General features: G+C 52.4%; 6 protein-coding genes across 6 annotated transcripts; 2 read left to right on the forward strand and 4 right to left on the reverse strand.

Moving 5' to 3' along the window:
- Positions 1 to 358: 358 nt before the first annotated feature.
- On the forward strand, positions 359 to 1,288 carry M406DRAFT_355369 (uncharacterized protein; the record flags this gene model as incomplete). The annotated part of the gene is made up of 2 exons (XM_040923153.1): positions 359 to 479; positions 619 to 1,288. A coding segment is annotated over exon 2 (417 nt), but the record flags the coding sequence as incomplete, so codon positions are not given.
- Positions 1,289 to 1,546: 258 nt separating this feature from the next.
- M406DRAFT_89436 (family 17 glycoside hydrolase) lies at positions 1,547 to 4,123 on the reverse strand. The gene is made up of 2 exons (XM_040926149.1): positions 2,984 to 4,123; positions 1,547 to 2,895 (listed from the first exon to the last, which is right to left on the reverse strand). Exons 1-2 carry the CDS (start codon positions 3,815 to 3,817, stop codon positions 2,515 to 2,517), a joined length of 1,215 nt encoding a protein of 404 aa, XP_040777775.1. The 5' UTR covers positions 3,818 to 4,123; the 3' UTR covers positions 1,547 to 2,514.
- A 2,544-nt stretch (positions 4,124 to 6,667) lies between these two features.
- On the reverse strand, positions 6,668 to 7,951 carry M406DRAFT_337743 (NAD(P)-binding protein; the record flags this gene model as incomplete). Its single annotated transcript, XM_040921285.1, has 5 exons — positions 6,668 to 6,940; positions 6,992 to 7,151; positions 7,187 to 7,350; positions 7,445 to 7,802; positions 7,932 to 7,951. The coding sequence occupies 5 exons, from the start codon at positions 7,949 to 7,951 to the stop codon at positions 6,668 to 6,670; spliced, it is 975 nt and encodes a 324-aa protein (XP_040777776.1).
- A 1,518-nt stretch (positions 7,952 to 9,469) lies between these two features.
- M406DRAFT_327931 (uncharacterized protein) lies at positions 9,470 to 10,000 on the forward strand (the record flags this gene model as incomplete). Its single annotated transcript, XM_040920267.1, has 2 exons — positions 9,470 to 9,610; positions 9,824 to 10,000. The coding sequence occupies 2 exons, from the start codon at positions 9,470 to 9,472 to the stop codon at positions 9,998 to 10,000; spliced, it is 318 nt and encodes a 105-aa protein (XP_040777777.1).
- A 633-nt stretch (positions 10,001 to 10,633) lies between these two features.
- M406DRAFT_337744 (putative hexose carrier protein) lies at positions 10,634 to 12,468 on the reverse strand (the record flags this gene model as incomplete). Its single annotated transcript, XM_040921286.1, has 4 exons — positions 10,634 to 10,747; positions 10,784 to 11,036; positions 11,105 to 12,271; positions 12,368 to 12,468. The coding sequence occupies 4 exons, from the start codon at positions 12,466 to 12,468 to the stop codon at positions 10,634 to 10,636; spliced, it is 1,635 nt and encodes a 544-aa protein (XP_040777778.1).
- Positions 12,469 to 15,573: 3,105 nt separating this feature from the next.
- On the reverse strand, positions 15,574 to 15,892 carry M406DRAFT_253221 (uncharacterized protein; the record flags this gene model as incomplete). The annotated part of the gene is made up of 2 exons (XM_040916886.1): positions 15,574 to 15,689; positions 15,781 to 15,892. The coding sequence occupies 2 exons, from the start codon at positions 15,890 to 15,892 to the stop codon at positions 15,574 to 15,576; spliced, it is 228 nt and encodes a 75-aa protein (XP_040777779.1).
- Between the last annotated feature and the right edge of the window lie 1,542 nt (positions 15,893 to 17,434).

The following is a 17,434-nucleotide window of genomic DNA, read 5'->3' on the forward strand; positions in this document are numbered from 1 at the left end:
CGTTACAGTAGGCTCAGGCTCACTCTGCGACAGCCCAGTAAGAAAAAAATAACGAAAAAAGCGGGCGCAGTCGTCTCATGAGTTAACATTAAAATTAAAGTAGATAGTTGCCTGCACAAGCGATTTGACCCGACTGGCTGGAGTTGATCCTCACTAGCCTCAGCACTGTCCAGCTAGGCTTCAACAAGCACCAGCGCCTTCTTGGCATGTCCTGCTAAGCACATCAATCCGTATCTGGCAAGGCGTGTGTCTTGCAGAGGGTAGTAATCGTCTAGGAAGGAGAGAGGAAGTCTCGACGGGTTTCCCCCTCTCTAAGTTCCTACTCTTTCTGTTGCTTGCGCCTCATCCTTCCTTTGCCCCCACCCCACATCTTATTTCATTGCCCAGATATCTTCCTTCCTTTGGGGCGAGGTCAACGGCATTTAAATGCACGTCATGTGTTGAGGAAGGTCAGAGTGATCGACTTTTCTCTTCTACAGGTGAGAAACTGGTGTCTTGGGGGGGGGGGGGGCGGGGGGATAAGAATAACTAGCCATCCAATTCATTCGGATGGTCTTCCTCTTGACGCTGAGCAGCTCACTATCGTGACGAAAGTCGGCTAATTCTGGGCCTTCAAAGGAAACAAAGGTCGATCGAGTCTCCATCCAGCAGCTGCTATTTATGCTGCGCAAAAAAGGGGTCCGGCACCCGCTGCCAATTCGTTCTCCACATTAGGATCAAGGACGTTTCCACTCGTTTTTCCGATGAAGATCTGACTGACTGACTGACTTGGCTGTTGCCTCGTGTCGATCTCGTCTGTTGGTCTGTTGGTCTGTTGGTCTGTCGGTCTGTCTGCCTGTTCTTCCAGGCGGGGAACCGTTGGCGGTGACGATGGCGGCGTTCGCCAGTCTCACTATAGAGCTCCGCCTTACGGTTTACAGGCTGGCCCTGACGCCAGAACCCGGCGTGTGCACTTTTTCCGTTTACGACTATCTCCGAAGATCCCCAATGTATGGTGCCCCGCTTACCACGGCAGGGGGAAACGCCGTCTGGCCGGTCCCCAAGCGGAGATTCGCAGCAATTGCACACGTCTGCCGGGAGTTTCACGACTTTGCCTTGCGCTTCTTTCAGCAGGACTACTACGGTCATGACAATTATTGCGCCGTCCCCACAGACATTCCTGATCCCACTGGGCTCTCGTATTATGTGGGGAGAGCAACCCGCCCTTTGCAGCCCGACACGGACATGCTCTTCATCAACACGGCATCTGACCTCCTTGAGCTGCTCTCCATCCTCACATCCGCAAGCGCATATTCCAAACCAGCCGCCATGATCCAACACCTTGCCCTGTCGCGGCGGTGTTTCGACCCGCTGGACAGCGAATTGTTGCACCACCACACTTCCAACCTCAGGTCACCCCCGGACGTGGTGAACCCGAGCGCGTGGGACTTTTTGACGCAGGCGTCGTGTATATTCTTCGACTTTATGGGCCTGTGTCGGATCTCCGTCGTCTACGGGACGACATGGGCGACGATGTCGGGAGAGCTTTCGGATGCATATGAGTCAGACCGGGTATTGAGGCCCCAAGGGAAGAGCATGGGATGAGACAAACAGGAACTGCTGGAACCAGGCAACACCCCTTTACGATGTAGTGCCTGATGTTCAGATGATCGACTTGGAGACGGAGGAGGAGGGGGAGCAGCGGCAGCGGCAGCAGCAGCAGGGTGACGTTGTGACCGCATCCTCGGGCCAAACTTCCAGCACAAGAAGCACAGCAGACGTCAATGCCATCTTCGACAAGCTGCGCGCTGACCTCGAGCATATGAAGCAGCGTACCCTGCCCCCTCCTTACTATCTCTACGACGACCCAGACCTACACGACGTGACGCCTCGTGAGTTCAAGCTAACCGCCAAGCGCATGGTCAAGAAGGGAGATCTCCGCGGGACACTTGAACCAACGCGAGCTCACTACCAAGACACTGGCCTGGACCACACTCCCCCCCGAGGTGCTCCCGGCTTACAGCGCGGCAAGTAGAGCCGCCTATTCATCGTCGCCGTCGGCCCCCCGCAGGATGTGAAGGAGGTCTTGAAACAATTCTTTGCTACAACCCACGTGAGGTGGGAAGGAGAGGGAAATTTCCTCCTTGCGAAAACGGTTGGTATCCGTGGGCAGTTTCATTTTTATCCTAATGACTTGATGACCAAATATCGGGAGAGAACAACATGCTTGACAGTGAGCACCAGGAGGATCAGGATTTCATGAATTATGATCAAATCAAAAAGTCTTGGGCATTTTTCTAATTAGCAGTGGGTATCGAAAGCGATATGTACCTACGCCCGATGAAAAACAGGCAGACATATCTCGAAAAGTCTACCACATACATAGTCTATCCAGGCATAGACACGAAAACAAAAAGAAGGTTGTGAACGCCCCATCCATGTATTGTTATGTACCAATTCCGTCGCCTCCCTTATCAGGCAGGCCAATTCAACACGACCTCTTCATCTTATCCTCTTGGACCTAGTCTATCCCATCTAGAGGAGAGAGAAGGCAGCACCGACCACGGCAACCGCGGCGAGGGCCGAGGAGCCAAGCTTCAGGGCACCGCTGGTGGTCACGGAGGAGGAGGAAGACGCGGAAGAGGACGAGCTAGAGCCCGAAGACGAAGAGCCCGAAGAGCCGGAGGAGGTGCCGGTCGACGTCGCGCTGGAGCCAGAGCCAGTGGTAGTGCTGTTAGAGGCACCAGTGGCAGAGGACGAAGCAGACGAGGTGGTGTTGGTGGAGGAGGAGGTGGTGGTGTCCTCAGCAGGGCAGGTCAGGTTGAAGCGGGCGGTGGTGGACATGTCGTCAGAAATGGCGAAGGTCTCGTTGTTGGACGCGTTGTCCTCGACGAAGTTGTACCAGAAGGTAGGAACCTTTTTTTCGTGCATACATTAGCATCAATCGATCAACCTGTTGAGCAAGGGGGGGGGGGGGTTATCATAGCAGTAGTAGTATGCATACCTTGTTGAACAGCTTAGCGCAGCCGACAGTGTCCCAGTAGGTCTTGGCATTCGCAACGGAGGCAACAGCCTCATCCCATGTCTCACCAGAGTAGGCCCAACCAGTCTCGGTCACCCAGACGTCCTTGTCGCCAGCAACACCGACGACGGCGTCGTAGGCCTTCTGGAACAGGTCGGGGGCATTCTCAATGGTGTTGCCATCACCAGTCTGGTAGTAGGGGTACTCGTCCACACCGAGCCAGTCAACGGCGTCAATCACGGCGCTGTTGGAGGAGTTGGTGAAGGCGTCCCAGGTGTCGACGTGGCCGATGGGGACGTCAGCCATGGGAGTGCCGGCGAACTTGGTCTTGTAGTCGTTGATGAAGCCGACGATGGTGCTGGGGTCGGCACCGACACCGGCCTTGTTGGCCACACCGGTGGCCGAGTTGCGGTAGAGATCCTCAGAACCGATCGAGATACCGATGACGAGGTTGGTGAAGTCGGTGCCGAGGGCATCGACACCAGCAGCGAGGGCGGTCAGCTCGTTGTCGATGCTGTCGGTGCCAGAGGCCCAGATACCGAGCAGGACGGTGGTGTTTGTGGCAACAGCGGCATCGAAGGCCTCGATGGGGCTGTTGGTGGTGCCGCCCTGGATGTTGGTGTAGAGACGGATGGAGTTGAAGGTGCCAGGAGCGCCGACGAGGTTGGCAGCGTTGGTGAACTCCTCAACCCAGGTGGACTTGACCTTGTAGGAGCCGTCCAGGGCGGTCGAGCCCGAGTTGAAGCCCAGGTAGTTGGTGGCGGCGGCAGAGGTAGAGGCCACGAGGGCGCTTGCGGCGAGGAGCTTGGAGGCCATTGTGAGGGTTTGGTTTTGTTTTTGTTTGGTGTCGTCTGCTTGACTTTGATTTGTTTTGGGAGGGTTGAGGGAGAGAGCGGATGGACGAAGATTCGTTCAAATTAATTGATTGGTGTGGAAGTGAGAGATGGAGGAAAATGACTGTGTCAAGAAAAGAGAGTCGGGCAGTTGGGCAGCCAAAAAGTGTGAAAAGAGAAAAAAGATGATGACGGAGAGAGCAAATGCAAGTGTGGTTTGCTTTCTCAATGAGTGTGTATGAAGAGAAGGAATTAGAAGAGGTGTGTTTTGCAGAGGATGCGGTGGGATGAGATGGGATGAGGCAAAGGAAGAAGAAAAAAAAGAAAACGATCTGGTCTGGGCCACTCAGACAGGGCAGAGGAGGAAACCTTGGCAGGGTGGATCGGCGGGTCCCTTGCAGGCTGGTACCCCGTCCTTGCGCAGCGAGATTAAAAATAGGGGGGATCATCCCCTAAAGGGAAGCGGCTAACCAGGGGTAGGCCAATCAACTGCCCAAACACGGATTGCATACCCGCGCGGCCCCTGCAGTAGAACAACGCCTACAAGGGGGGGTCACTATGGCCCTGGGAATAGGGTTTGTGGTAAGCCCCGTTCAGGCCCCCCCTCCCCAGCCGTGGTCAGGCCCGCCGCCAGAGTACTATGATTGCAAAAGTGGACGCAGGTGGTACTGCTTATAGTATTAACCCTTGGCGATCCCTTGCCACTCGGGCTTTCAGGTCGCCCGTGTCTTTCCTTTTGTTTCGTTTACACCGCAGATCATTTCATGAATTGGCTGGCATTCATTCTTTCCACTTTATTTTTCTTCCTTTTCTTCTTTCTTTTTTTCTGTGGCTTGCACACGTGAGAGACAACCCGAATAAAATGAATCATGCGTCGCATCCAATTCTTACATGCATGCATGGATCAACTGCTGGAGATCTTTGATTGCCGATCCGGGCAGGCTTGCTGATGAAATCTGAACCGTCGAACAATGGTATAACTATAGTACATACCACTGTAAGGATGTTTTACCTAGTATGCCCTGAAGTACCAGACATACCAGAGTATACGTATTTGCCAACTCGCCTGTGTCATGCAATGTGGGTCGAGGCCGCAGAGGCACTCTCCGGAACCCAAGACTGGGAACCGTCAAAACCTAAGCTTAACAGAAGCCCACAGAAAGAGGCAGTGCACGTGCTAGAGATCTTGGAAATTACCCCCCACCCTTCCCAGGACAAATTATGAGATCCATCCACAGGGACGAGGAACGGAAGAGGCAGCCCAAACAACACCTACTCTCATTTCTCTCTCTTTTGCCATGCACGTCATCGAAGATTGATATATCCCGTCTTGAGCCCAGCCTGTAGAATGTGACAACGACCGGTACTATTTCGCAAACTAGAGGCAGCTAGACGCGTGCATGAAATGAATGTTACTTGTCCAGACGCGTATGATTTGAGTGTGTTTTGGTCCAACAGGAACGGTCAAGACTTCCAGATCAGTGGGATGCTGTATGTTGCTGGCAGATAACTACACATCCTTCCAGACGGTGTTGGATGACAGACACCTTCCTCTAGGATCCGGCCGCCATAGGGGGCTACAGAACGAATGCAGCCGATGGTTTTTGAAACACGGTCCTGTCCAGGGCCCGTGGCCTGGTCGAATGTCAGCTCCGACAATGCTCACCAGCATAAGTATCTTACCATGAGGACACTCGGTTTGCAGGCCTTCCAGGCCGAGGTCCATCTTATTTTATCATCATAAACCCTCGACGGCCAAAAAGTTCACCTTCTGAACGGTGCCATTTTGGGAGATAGAGAGATTGTGTTCAGCGTCGAGAGTGTGCCCAGCATCATAACAACTCTTTTGTTTTTTTTTTGTCCCTGCTTCGCAATCTGACGGTGAACCTGTTCTGTTCCGAGCCTTGGGCAGGAAGGGGCCACGGGTGATGGTCCCACTTGTTCATTTTCTAAAAATTTTAGATATCTGGTCTCTTTTCTTGGTTGCTACATATGCAGCAAGATCACAGTGGAAGAAGCCTACTGTCTTGTTGGAAGTCAATGTCGCCAGGTCTGCCACGTTGAGTCTACACAACTTCGTTCCTTTTGCCTTTGTACACTCTTGGCTGCCCAGCTGGGCTTCTTATGGTCAGGTGTGCCCCACGGTGGGTGTCGCGGTGTTCTTCTTGTCGTCCATTTCCGTATCCGTTCGGACTGTCATATTCGGCACATGATGTCCAGATCCTTCTCTCGCGTCTAGGACGTCCTGGAAGGCGCATGGTTTTGCAACAGGGCAATGTGTGTTAGCCTGGTACTATTGCACTGTCCCAATGGCCCGCCATCGGTGTTTCCTGCTGTCTACCTTGTTGGGGAGAGAGAGTGTGTGCGTGTGTGTATGAACTTTTGATAGTGAGCTGTACAGGGAGGTCAGTCTCTAGATATGCAACTGGGATTTTTTTCTACTTCTTTTGCTCGGCGTATGGTTGCTGGAAAGAGGACGACGTGCAGAGAGTATCCTCCATCTGGCAGGACAAAAGCCCCTGGGAAAAAGCCGTTCCCGTCAAACCATCACCAACCGTGCTGGCTCTTCTGGCTTCGGTTTATCCTTGAGATGGCTTTCCTGAGAACGACATTTGTACCGTTTGATAACAGCCTGCACAGCTGAGGTCACCTACATAGTCGACATCACTTGTTAACAACTCGAGCAAAGTGACGGGGTAGGAGTACCTCATAGGAACAACAACAATCATATCAAACCCCCCCCCCCCACCCTCCCCAGCGCCAAAGCACTCACCTTCTTGCACAAACAGGTATCATGCTCCAGTGATAACAACCTACAAAACTTTGCCTCTCTTCAGTTCAAGAATTCCGCAACTTTTTCCTCGCACCAATCAAAAACCTCGCTCGCCCGACCCGATCCTCCCTCGTCCACCTTCCGCTGCGCCAGCACCAAATCTTCCCTCTGGCCCGGGTGCCACCGCCCATCACACGTCGCATACCGCCCCTCGGCCGCGTCAGCAAGAGTGACCGAGTCCGAGAACCCCATCCACAAGTACGTGTGTGCGCCTACAGGCGAAGGGTTCCTCAGCACAGGCCTAACACAAAAGTACAGCAGGTTCGGGGTGTACTGCCAAATATTCGTGGCATACGTTCAAGGGTTGCCGGCGAGATAGAGCACCCCAGTGGTCTCGGCGTAGCGGCGGGCAAACTCAGAGGCGATGAACCAGCAGGCTGCTTTGGACTGGCTGTACAGCTCTTTGTAGTCCATGGCGTCCTTGGCAGAGATCACGGAAGGGTTCGGGGCTTGCAGGAACTCCTTGCGCACGCCGTCCGGGGGACTGCCGGTGTCGACGAGGAGGGAGCCGGGGAAGACGGCCTTACGCTTCCTGGGGGGCTGCGCCGGGCTGTGCTGGAGAGGACGGGCGTGAGGAGGCGGGTTAGGAGGAATGGGCCCATTGTGTTGGTTGTGAAGTGATACTCGTGGCCTTGTTGTCCTGCGGGGGCATTCTTACGGCCGCCTGTACCCGCATTGTTGAACTTATATTAAAGTTTATTTTAATAGACCGTCAACAAGATCTCTTACCTATTTTATAAATTCCCTTGCAACAGTGAGAAGTAATGAGAAGAAGACTGACAGTATATCCAGACGACCTTCTGGTCCTTTTTCCCTTTCGAGGAATTCCAGGGCGGCTTTCTTGACGCTGCCAAAGTCCATCAGGTCGAGATGTATGAACGCCAAACTCCCCCGCTGTCTGCCAGCATCTTGTACTCCTTCCTTCTCGTCCCTATAGTGAGCTTTGATGCGGGCAATGGCACTCTCAGCGCGCTCCTTGGACCGGGTCAGGATGTAGACCTTGCCGCCTGCACCGTAGAGGATGCGCGAGAGCTCGTAGCCCAGACCGTTGGATCCGCCCGTGACAATGAAGACCCGGCCCGACTGGGGTGGCAGGGTGGCTTCCGTGAGAGAGAGGGCCGGCTGGCGGGAAGAACTGTGTCCAGATGGTGGAAAAGGAGACGGCCATGGTGGTGCTATGACGCAGGCTCTCCTATGACCTATGTTGTTCTTCGAAGGTGAGATTTGGAGTTCGTGCTTGCCACTCATCTCCTTTTGTGAGAACTCGAGTGTTGATGTAGCCATGGCTACTAAGCACTTATGCAGTTGGTTAGCTAGCGCTGTTGTTGGATATATAGCACTTATCAACTGTGGATTTTGACCGATGAGGTTAATTTCAAATACCACCTCCTATGAGATGATAACCTGCTCTCACAATTGTATATAGAAGTGAAATACAAATGCTTGAAGCAAACGAGTCTCTTGCTGCAGGTCATGTTCGAGACCTCCCAATGGAGGGACCGTCTTGCACGAGCTCTCTGTGGTCATATAATATATGTATAAAGACCCCTGTCGTCCCATCACCACTTGTTGTAGTCGGCAAGTTCTACTTCGTCCATAATCCAATCCAGCATGCAAGCTGTTACTTATCAACCACTGGCTCCTATTTAACCATCTTCAGCACATTCTTGGTGCTGAATCGCGTGCTGAGAATGTCACAGTCTCTGAATCAGTGTTTTTGCCATCATCAGATACTGACTTGAGGGCACAGGGGCCTCCCCTCACCCCGGCCCACACTGCAGAATCTGGGGTGTGACACTGCTGGAGGGGCATGAAGGACGGGGATTTTGCAGGTGATAGTGGGCTCAGCCGCCGGGGCCGCTCGTAATTATTTTTTGATTATTTTTTCCTATGTTTTTCTTTCTGTCTCCCAAGAACAGAGCCCGTCACACCCCCTCGTGTCAGTTACTAAGATTAACAATTCAACGTCTTGGCACATGGCTAAATCAATTGACATTGTACTCGACCCATCACCTTCAAAACTTCCACAAGCATTTGCATGTCGAATAATTACAGGAAAGAGAATAAGAAGAAATGCGCAAGGCATGCGACGGGCAGAGAGCTACCTGGTCCCCTTGCTTCCTGGCAAATATTTATCTGCGGTGGATGGGAAAACAGCCTGACGAAGAAAAAACGCACCATGTAACATGCGAGTGCCCTCGTCTGTCCTCGCCGCCCAAAGCAAAGCATCAGATCAGACCCTCTGTTTGGTTAGATATAAACTGATGGGCAAAATTATGAGCAGCGTTCTACTGCACAGGACAGCAGGGGTAAGGAAGAGGGGAGGCTGGGCTTGGCTTGGGCTTTGGTGGGAGGGGTTGGGCTAGTAAATTTTGTGGTCCCATGTTTCGGGCGTGCATTGTGTCGTGTGAGGAGAGCGCAATCAATTTAATCAGGCGGTCTGAGCATCTGGCCCCAGGCTTCTGCGCCTAAGTAGGTAGGTATTTGCCAGGGGGGGGCGACAACTGACCTGCGCCCAAAGGTGAGAGGAGTGTGACCTTTTTGAAATGGCGGTAAAAAAGGAGATTAAGAAAGGAAAAAAAGACTGAAAGAACTTTATCGAGACCTGCATATTGAGATTGAGTCTTGACTTTTAGACCAACGATACTCAAGAACGACAAAACTCTTCCTTGAACAAATTCATTCAGAGGAAACCATTCACACCGCCTACGACAAACTTGACGATTGGACGAAGTCCTCTTTCCTCAATCCTCCAAGAAGAAAAGAAATAAGTGGTTTGAACGAGAAGGATCCTACCATACCATGGCAACATCCCTAATTTCAACCTCTTCGTCGTCGCTCGACAGCCGCGTGCGACAGCAAGTTGGGAGCGCCTACTATGTCACCCGCAAATCTGACGACTCAAGCGCGTCAGACCGTGTATACAAGAGCCGCTACACATCGGTACGAATATGTATTTATTTTTGTGACTCTTCCTTGCTTCAATCGCTCGCTCATTTCCACACTCTTTCTCTGTTCCGCACATAAACACACACTTTCTTAATCATCCTCCCACGGTGCACACGGCCCGCAATTACTATCCCAACCCATCTTAGGAGAGACAGAAGAAAGAAGGAAAGGAGGAAGAAAAACAAGCCATTGACTCACCCTCAACAGATTTCCGTCCAAGAAGATATTCTCATCTCCAAAATCTTCTGGGTCAGGAATAAGGCTCAGGGCCTGTTCCGGCGCATCTCTACGGTCACCTCGCATTCATACTCGTTCTCACGCCCACAGCCGCGGCCGCGCGAGTACTCGAGGGGCCGGCCGCGGTATCGAGACTGGGAGTATTGAGGAGGGCGCGGCTGTTCAGCACGAATGATGGCAGCGGAAACATGACGACGAAATGATGTTAATTTTATTCTCTTCTTTTTCTCACCTTCTGGCTTTTTTTGGGGGGGGCCGCGAAGGGGGGGGGGGACGAAGAGGAGGGGCATGGGAAAATGAGGCTTATGAGGTTGGCATGAGGGCACGCGATGATGAGCAGCGGAGCTTGGCGCATTCTGGAGTGTGGCTTCCTTTTTTTATTTATTTGATCACGCGACCACTGGGTGCCTTCCTTCTGGCTCCCAACGATGAAATCGTGCATAATATTTATTCTCACAACACTCACTCAGTTCACGAAAAAGAAGCATTCGAATGACGATCCCATCATTTATAGAGTTCCCTCTTTCTTATTCTGGGCAACCGACTGTCTATATATATGTGTGTATATGCATATATCACTCATGTCGACGTTATATAAAAAAGAGAAAGGTCGCCCCGTTGTGAGGATCCGACCGGGTATCTAATAAGTAGGAGAAAACAGAAGCAGATTCCCCCCTCTCGCGTACACACAGCGAGTCTCAACCCGCCTGCGTGTGTTGTGTGGTACAAGCACAGCAGAAGATATATACCTTGGGCCACTTGGGACACAGGTCAACCCTCTCAACCCGCCTTAGCAGTCTCGACCTGGTCGACACCATCACTCTCGTTGCCGCTGGGCTTCTCGCTGTCCTTGCTCCCACGGTGCCGCATCTCACCATCGCCAAACTTCTGCGCCTCGGCATGCCCATCGTGGTGGTGAACACGCTCGACGGTCTCGATGAGGCCGTAGCGCAGGGCCTCGCGCTCGACCTCGGCATCGCTGAGGAAGGGCATTTCCTTGGCGGCCTTGACGTAGGACATGTTTTCGACGGAGCCCTTGGCGAAAATGATATCGATCTCCTCGAGAGAGCGGTTGGCCGTCTCGGGGTAGAAGATCCAGATCACGGGAAGGAAGCAGGCGTTGACCACGGCGAAGAAGAGGTAGGTGCCCCAGCCAATGTTGGTGATCATGATGGGCGTAACCCTGCAGAGAGAGAGAAAGTTAGTCGGGTGTGAGGGAAAAGGAAATATAACAAGCAGGCAAAATCTTACATGACGATCAGGAAGTTGAAGAGCCAGTTGCTGCAAGTCGACACAGCATTGGCCTTGGCACGGGTCTTGATGGGGTTGACCTCGGCAGGATACAGCCAAGGCAGAGGCAGCCAGGTCGCGCCGAAGCTGGCAATATACGTGAAGAGACCGACGGCAGCGCCCTTGGCAGCAGTAGGAGTGCCAGGGATCAGGCAGGCGAAAGTGATAATCATAGAGGTCATCTGGCCCACCGTGCCGATCAGGAACAGCTTGCGACGGCCGACGCGCTCAATAACGAACCACGAGACGGTAGCAAAGATGGAATACACAATCATGTTGACGCCACCCATGAGCAGGGCCATGTTGTGGGTCTGACCAATGGACTTTTGGAACAGGATGGGGAAGTAGTAGATGACAGCGTTGCAGCCGCCAATCTGCTGCATCAGCTGGGACGAGGCGCCGAGCATCATGCGGCGGAAGTGCTGCGTCTTGCCGTTGGTGAAGAGGGTCTTGTAAGGCGTGGACTTGGCGAAGCCACCCGAGGCACGGATGGAATCGACGATAATGTCACGCTCCAGGGCGGTCTCTGTGCTGTCGAGCTCGTAGCCGCGCAGGGCAGAGATGACAATCTCGGCCTCCTCGTAGCGCTCGTGGGTGAGCAGCCAGCGAGGGGACTCGGGCAGGAAGTACATGGGTATGGAGATGATGAGGGCAAAGATGATCTGGAAAGCGATGGGGAAACGCCAGGTGAAGTTGTCGGGTCCGTACGAGGCGCCATAGTCGATCCAGTAGGCGACGCAGGTGCCAAAGGCGATGACGCCACCCTCGATGCAAATCAGCAGGCCACGGTTGGTCGTGCGCGAGCACTCAGCCTGGTATGTGGGAATAGTCGAGGTGTTGATGCCATTGCCCACGCCCATGACGACACGGCCCACAATGAACTGGGCAAACGGGGTAGCGTTGCTCATGGAGGTGATCTGGATGATGACGCCGCAGAACATGATGGCTCCGCCTATGATGATGGCGCGCCGCCGACCCAGGAGATCACCCACGCCCAGAATGAACATGGCGCCAAAGAGACAGCCGATCTCGTAGATGGCCGTGGTGAAGCCCTGCATGGTGGAGTTGTCCCTGGTCGCAGGGAACATGTCATTGAAGGGGGCCGCCGAGATGATACCACTCATGACACTGCACGGGAGGACATTGTCAGTCTACGTTTCCCGAGTTGAAAAAATCACGTTGCTTATTTTCGGAGGGGTGTAAGGAAAAAGAGAGAAACCATACCCTTGATCATATCCAAAAAGAACGAAGCCGGTAGTAGCAATGGTGGAAACCAAAAGGGAGAGCGGCCTCCCTGAGAGGCCACAAAACTTGGGGGGCGCCATGGTTATCGATCCAGCCTTGATGATCTATGAAAAAGAATTTTGCATGCAGAAGACACGGGACAGACAAGACGATCTCTTAAGACCTCTTGAAGCTCGCTGAGCAGGAGGGGTCGACCGTCTGGGAAAAGGTGGAGGGGGGATGGTCGAGCTGGAGGAGGAGAGAGAAAGAGTGTGTTCAAAGAGAAGGAGGGTGGTGTCACGAAGGGCAGATGTGTTCTGTCTTATATGATCGACCTTTTCTTCCCCCCCCCCCCCCCACGATGCGATCTGACTTGGGCACTATGCTATGTAACAGTAAGACCAAGGCACAAGATAAAAGTTCCACCGTACGGCCGGCGTCTCGTTCTGATGCTACCATAAGAGTACATCATAGTCACTCTTTCAACATCCTGGGGGGCCAGAAAACCAGGGGGCACCCCCATGGACCTCGGGTACTGTGGGCAAAAAAGGCACGGGCATGCTCTGGCTGCCGTTCCGCCGATCTTCTCCCCACATTGAAGGGATGTTTGGTTGGTGTGTCCTTTTTTCTTTTTGTCAGGGAGCGTTGCTACAGTACGATGCTACGGCGTGCGTCCTGCAAAATGCAATGCGAGGCACTGTAGTGGACCAGAGACAAGTGATAGGCGGTGACAAAAGCGGGTGCAGGGTCCCTGAATATCATGTCCCCCGAAGCCCATGTTCGGCCCAGCAAGTGGTGGTGGCCACGCGTGCCTCGGTTTGTGTTTGCGGGGGAGTTTGGTGTATGTGGCATAATTAAACTCGAAAATTACTTTAGGTACTACTAATATGTACAGAATACTACTTCCTTGGTCGTAACAATGCTGGCCCGACCGACGACTCATGCAGGCTGCGAGGGGGGAATGAGACACGGGCTGAGTGTGATAGGGTTGAAGGCAATGATGTCGAGGAGGAAAGTGCCGTCATCTACTCAGTAACTCAGTATCTAATTTACTTACATGGGTGCAAGGTGCAATAACTTGGTGTGCAACGGCGGGCGGCGAGAGAAGAGAGAGAGAGAAAAAGAGCCGAGTAGAAAAAGCCAAAAAGCAATGAGGTCATCGTGTGGATTATTCTTCTCTCGGCGAAAATCTCCCTAGCCAAGAAATGGACGGGTTCCCCGCTCGGGGAAAGATCTGCCAGAGATCCTGTCCTCTTATGTACCATAGTATTTGCTGGTGTGGTGTTGGTTTCTGAAAGCTGAGGCCCCGCTTTCTAGAGTGGCTTGTCACGGCAGGGTGGTCAGCGGCTGAAGTTTCTGGTCTTGGCTGGATATTATTCGTCTTTCTCTTTTCCTAGGTCCTTTTTTTCTCTTTCTTTTTTCCTATACGGCAGGTCGTTGAGACGGATAGGTGAGGAGCCTTCAAAGTATTTGTCTGGACTGTGGTCACCCTCGGGCCTTGTCGGGATTCAACAAGCCGAGTTAATCCTTTCACATGTCGTTTGGCTGAGAAGACGCAGTCAGATTCCCAAACGCGGGGGGGTGGGAGGCGAGGTCGGTATGTCCCACTCTTTTTTTTTGGCGCTCACTCTCACTGCAGTGGACCAAATCCCCAGTGGGCCAGTTCTCTGTGCCATGGGGAAGGGAAAGCACAACTGGAGAGGTCTCCCAAGTCCCCATATTCCCCTCTTTCTGAGTCGTGATTTTTTTTCTGGGTCGTCCTTTCCTTGGTCACAAAGTTCTGTCCCGGGTGCCCACAATTGGTCAAACGGGCCCCCCTTCCTACTCCAGCTAGAGGAAGAGAGTACCGTAGGAACAAGCTCCACAAGCTTTTGAAGATCTTCTTGTCCGTCCAAGGCCCAACCCTCCAACAGAGTATGTGTGTGTGCGTGGATATTTGAATATCCATGCGACAACTTATCAACCTGGAAGAGGCTGAAAGCGGCCCGCAAGATTTTTCGCTGCCAAAACCCAAAACCCCTGTGCGCGACGGTTCAATCAAAAATGAAACCTTGCAACGTGCTGCAGCCGAGAGATGTTCGTCCAAGGCAGAGACGCAGATCTTTCTTCAGATCCGACAGGGGGGCAAGTCATGAGAAGTGAGGTGAGATGCTACGGTATCAAGAATACTACCACCGACAAGCTCAGACGGCCGGACGAACTAGGACGTATCAACGTTATCAAGACCGCCGCCATTGTCCGCCCGGTATTCCTCTCCTGATGGGCCACCGCGGATGGACCGACCACACACACTCAGGCACCCGGAGTGGAGGGGAATGGGGGACGCCTTGTCCACTCAGGACGGCTCACACGGAGTCATGTCAGCCGCGCCGGACGGTGTTGGTTCAACGAGAACCCACACGGTCCTCCGACCCGACCCGACCCAAATTCCCACCCCTTCCTTCTCGTTAGGAGCAAACAGAGTACTTTCTGTGAAACAGGAAGGGACAGATGAAAAAAAGAAAGAAAGAAAAAAAAAGGAAGGAAAAAAAAAACCTGTCAATGAAAATTGGACCTCATCAACACCATTTGTAATTGTGTTTCCGCTTTTGATCTCCGCTTTTGATAGGGATGCGTTGCAGCTTTTTGGACAGCGGTGAATCCTTTTGCTGTGCTTTCGCTCGTCTTGATCTTTTCCGTATCCCTGCGATATCCGAGCTCGTACAGGACATTTTCACAGGAATAAGAGAACGAGCTGAAATAAAAGTGTCCAACCGCTGGCGCTATTCGGTCAGTGCTCAGACTGGTGGATGATCTTTTCGTGATAGATCGCATTCTGTTATACCGGGTGCTTCATCAGACTGCTTGGTTGTTCGGAGGTAGCACTGGAGAATGAAGCGACGGCAGGACACGAGAATTCCTTCTCGGTCAACGTCCGGGCAGTTATTATCAAGTATGGTACACAGAAGAGCTGACTCAGATCCAACATTTCGACTCAGACGACGCGACGCAGCGACGATCAATGTTATTATGGTTGCATACGAATAAGCTGAATGTCACAGCCTCAAACCAGCAAAGCGCGCAACTCACAACGTGTATACTGGCTTAACGACACCAATTGATGTTCAACATACAAGCCAAAAGGTTTGAGTTAATGCTGATTGGTATGGATTTATGTGGAAATTATATATGGACAACCCTGGACTTCACAATTCCGTCGGTATTATTTACTCGTCGGGAATATCTTCCTCACCGGGCTCCTCATAACCTCCATCAGGCTTGGCACCACGAGTTCGTCCCTTGATGATGTTGGACTTATCGATGGCCTCGTTATCGTCACGTTCTATAATCGACAACTGTCAGCCTATTATGCCCGTTCGCCCGAGAAGGATTGGGGAGAAGGGGGAGGGGGGCTGCTTGAGCTACGCGCATACCAAGCTGGGCGTCAGAGTCAGCAGTAGCCTCGTCAATTCCCTCCTCGACAGGTACTTCGTCCTCCTGGACGGGGATCTGCTCCTCCTTCGTGGCATACGATTCCTCAGACATGGTGTTTGGCTGATGGACAGTGGGAGCAAGATAACAGAGACTGGGTTTGTGGAGCTGAGAGTAAAACGGTCCGAATAGGGAATTGTGGTTCTCGTGGGCCTGGGGAAATTCTGGGTGTGTGTGGGAAAGAAAATGCGGTTCTGTTGCTGAACTGTGGAATGCTCGTCCCCCAGGCTCGAAAGGAACCTGGGGATTTCCCCAGCCTTTTATTGTCGTCGACGACAACCCATTTTCCTTGGTGCGGGACTGGCTTGCAGACTGGTGCATATCATCATCATCATCAGCATCACCACCACCACCACCAGAAACCCACATGTCGCCCACGAGGAGTCTGTCCTTTGTCTCGTCGTGCAATATCTTCGATCATGACGACAACGACTCCTCGATGATGAATGGCATCGGCCGTTTGGGACGCGGAAGCCCCCTAAATTAGCACACAGCTGGCGCGATCGGGCAAAGACTTTAGAGTTTCTGCCGCTTCCCCAGACTGCCGGGACCGCTTAAATTATTCAATTCATTAATCAATGACTACCAGCAAAGCAGCGGAGCGCGATTTGCAGGTAATGTTTCGTCCTTGTGCTGCTCAGATGCTGGTCTCTCAACGGCGCGCCCCCCCTGGCGATCATTTCAATCACTCGGGAGCCAGCGTTTCCGGGAGGGACTCAATGACGATGGCGTTCAAGCGCGGTCGTGTGTATGTACGGGATCGATAGCAGTGACGATACACTAATTACACGAAGACCCGTTTTTTAGTGAAACCATGATGGCACGAAACTCCCACAGACAAGCTTCGATCGCGACGAGGCCAGCATTCATAGCGTACATCCAAGGCGTCCTTCACACAGCCTTCTTCAGACTTGTGCGTCAATGATATTTTCAGCCGCATCTGCCATTATGCAGACTGCTGATCGGCTGTTGAACCATGGAGAGGCTCAGTTCCCGCGGGCACTTTTAGGGCGCCTTGGTTCTAGGAGAAGGGTTACTTGGGACCAATTCTTTTTATGACATTTTATGCTAATTCACCTCTAAATGACATGGTCATTGTGTTTGGTAATTACCATGGCGGTATGCAGGGATGGTAAGGAATCAATGCCTGTGAAGGTCACCTCAACTTCAAGCCTTGGCCAGACTTGGTGTCTCTGGAGATACAGCAAAGGAGAAAATGGAATGAACCCTAACCCTCATGATAACTGGCCTCTCTCTGCCTATGAGTGTTTGAACACAGAATTACTGGCCCAGAAAGAGAACAATGATTGTTGCTGATGATAATGAAAAGCTGTCATCCAGTGAGAGGTGGCCTTGGGGGTAAAGAGAGCATGAAGAAGAAGACCATTCGACCTCCCCCACACCCCCCTCCCAAAAAAAAAAACCCCCCTTTCCAAGCATTGTTGATCCTGGTGGGTTCTCTAAGGTTTCCAGTGCCCACATGTTCAGAGCTGATTGTCAAGGAAAGTGGTACATGATGGGTGATCTCGGGCTTCAAACTTTGTCTGTAACTTGCGCAGTTCTGATCCTCTCTTGAAAGTCTGTCTCGCATGAAGA

The sequence above is a fragment of the Cryphonectria parasitica genome, assembly GCF_011745365.1.
Source record: "Cryphonectria parasitica EP155 unplaced genomic scaffold M406scaffold_3, whole genome shotgun sequence".
NCBI classification, from domain to species: domain Eukaryota; kingdom Fungi; phylum Ascomycota; class Sordariomycetes; order Diaporthales; family Cryphonectriaceae; genus Cryphonectria; species Cryphonectria parasitica.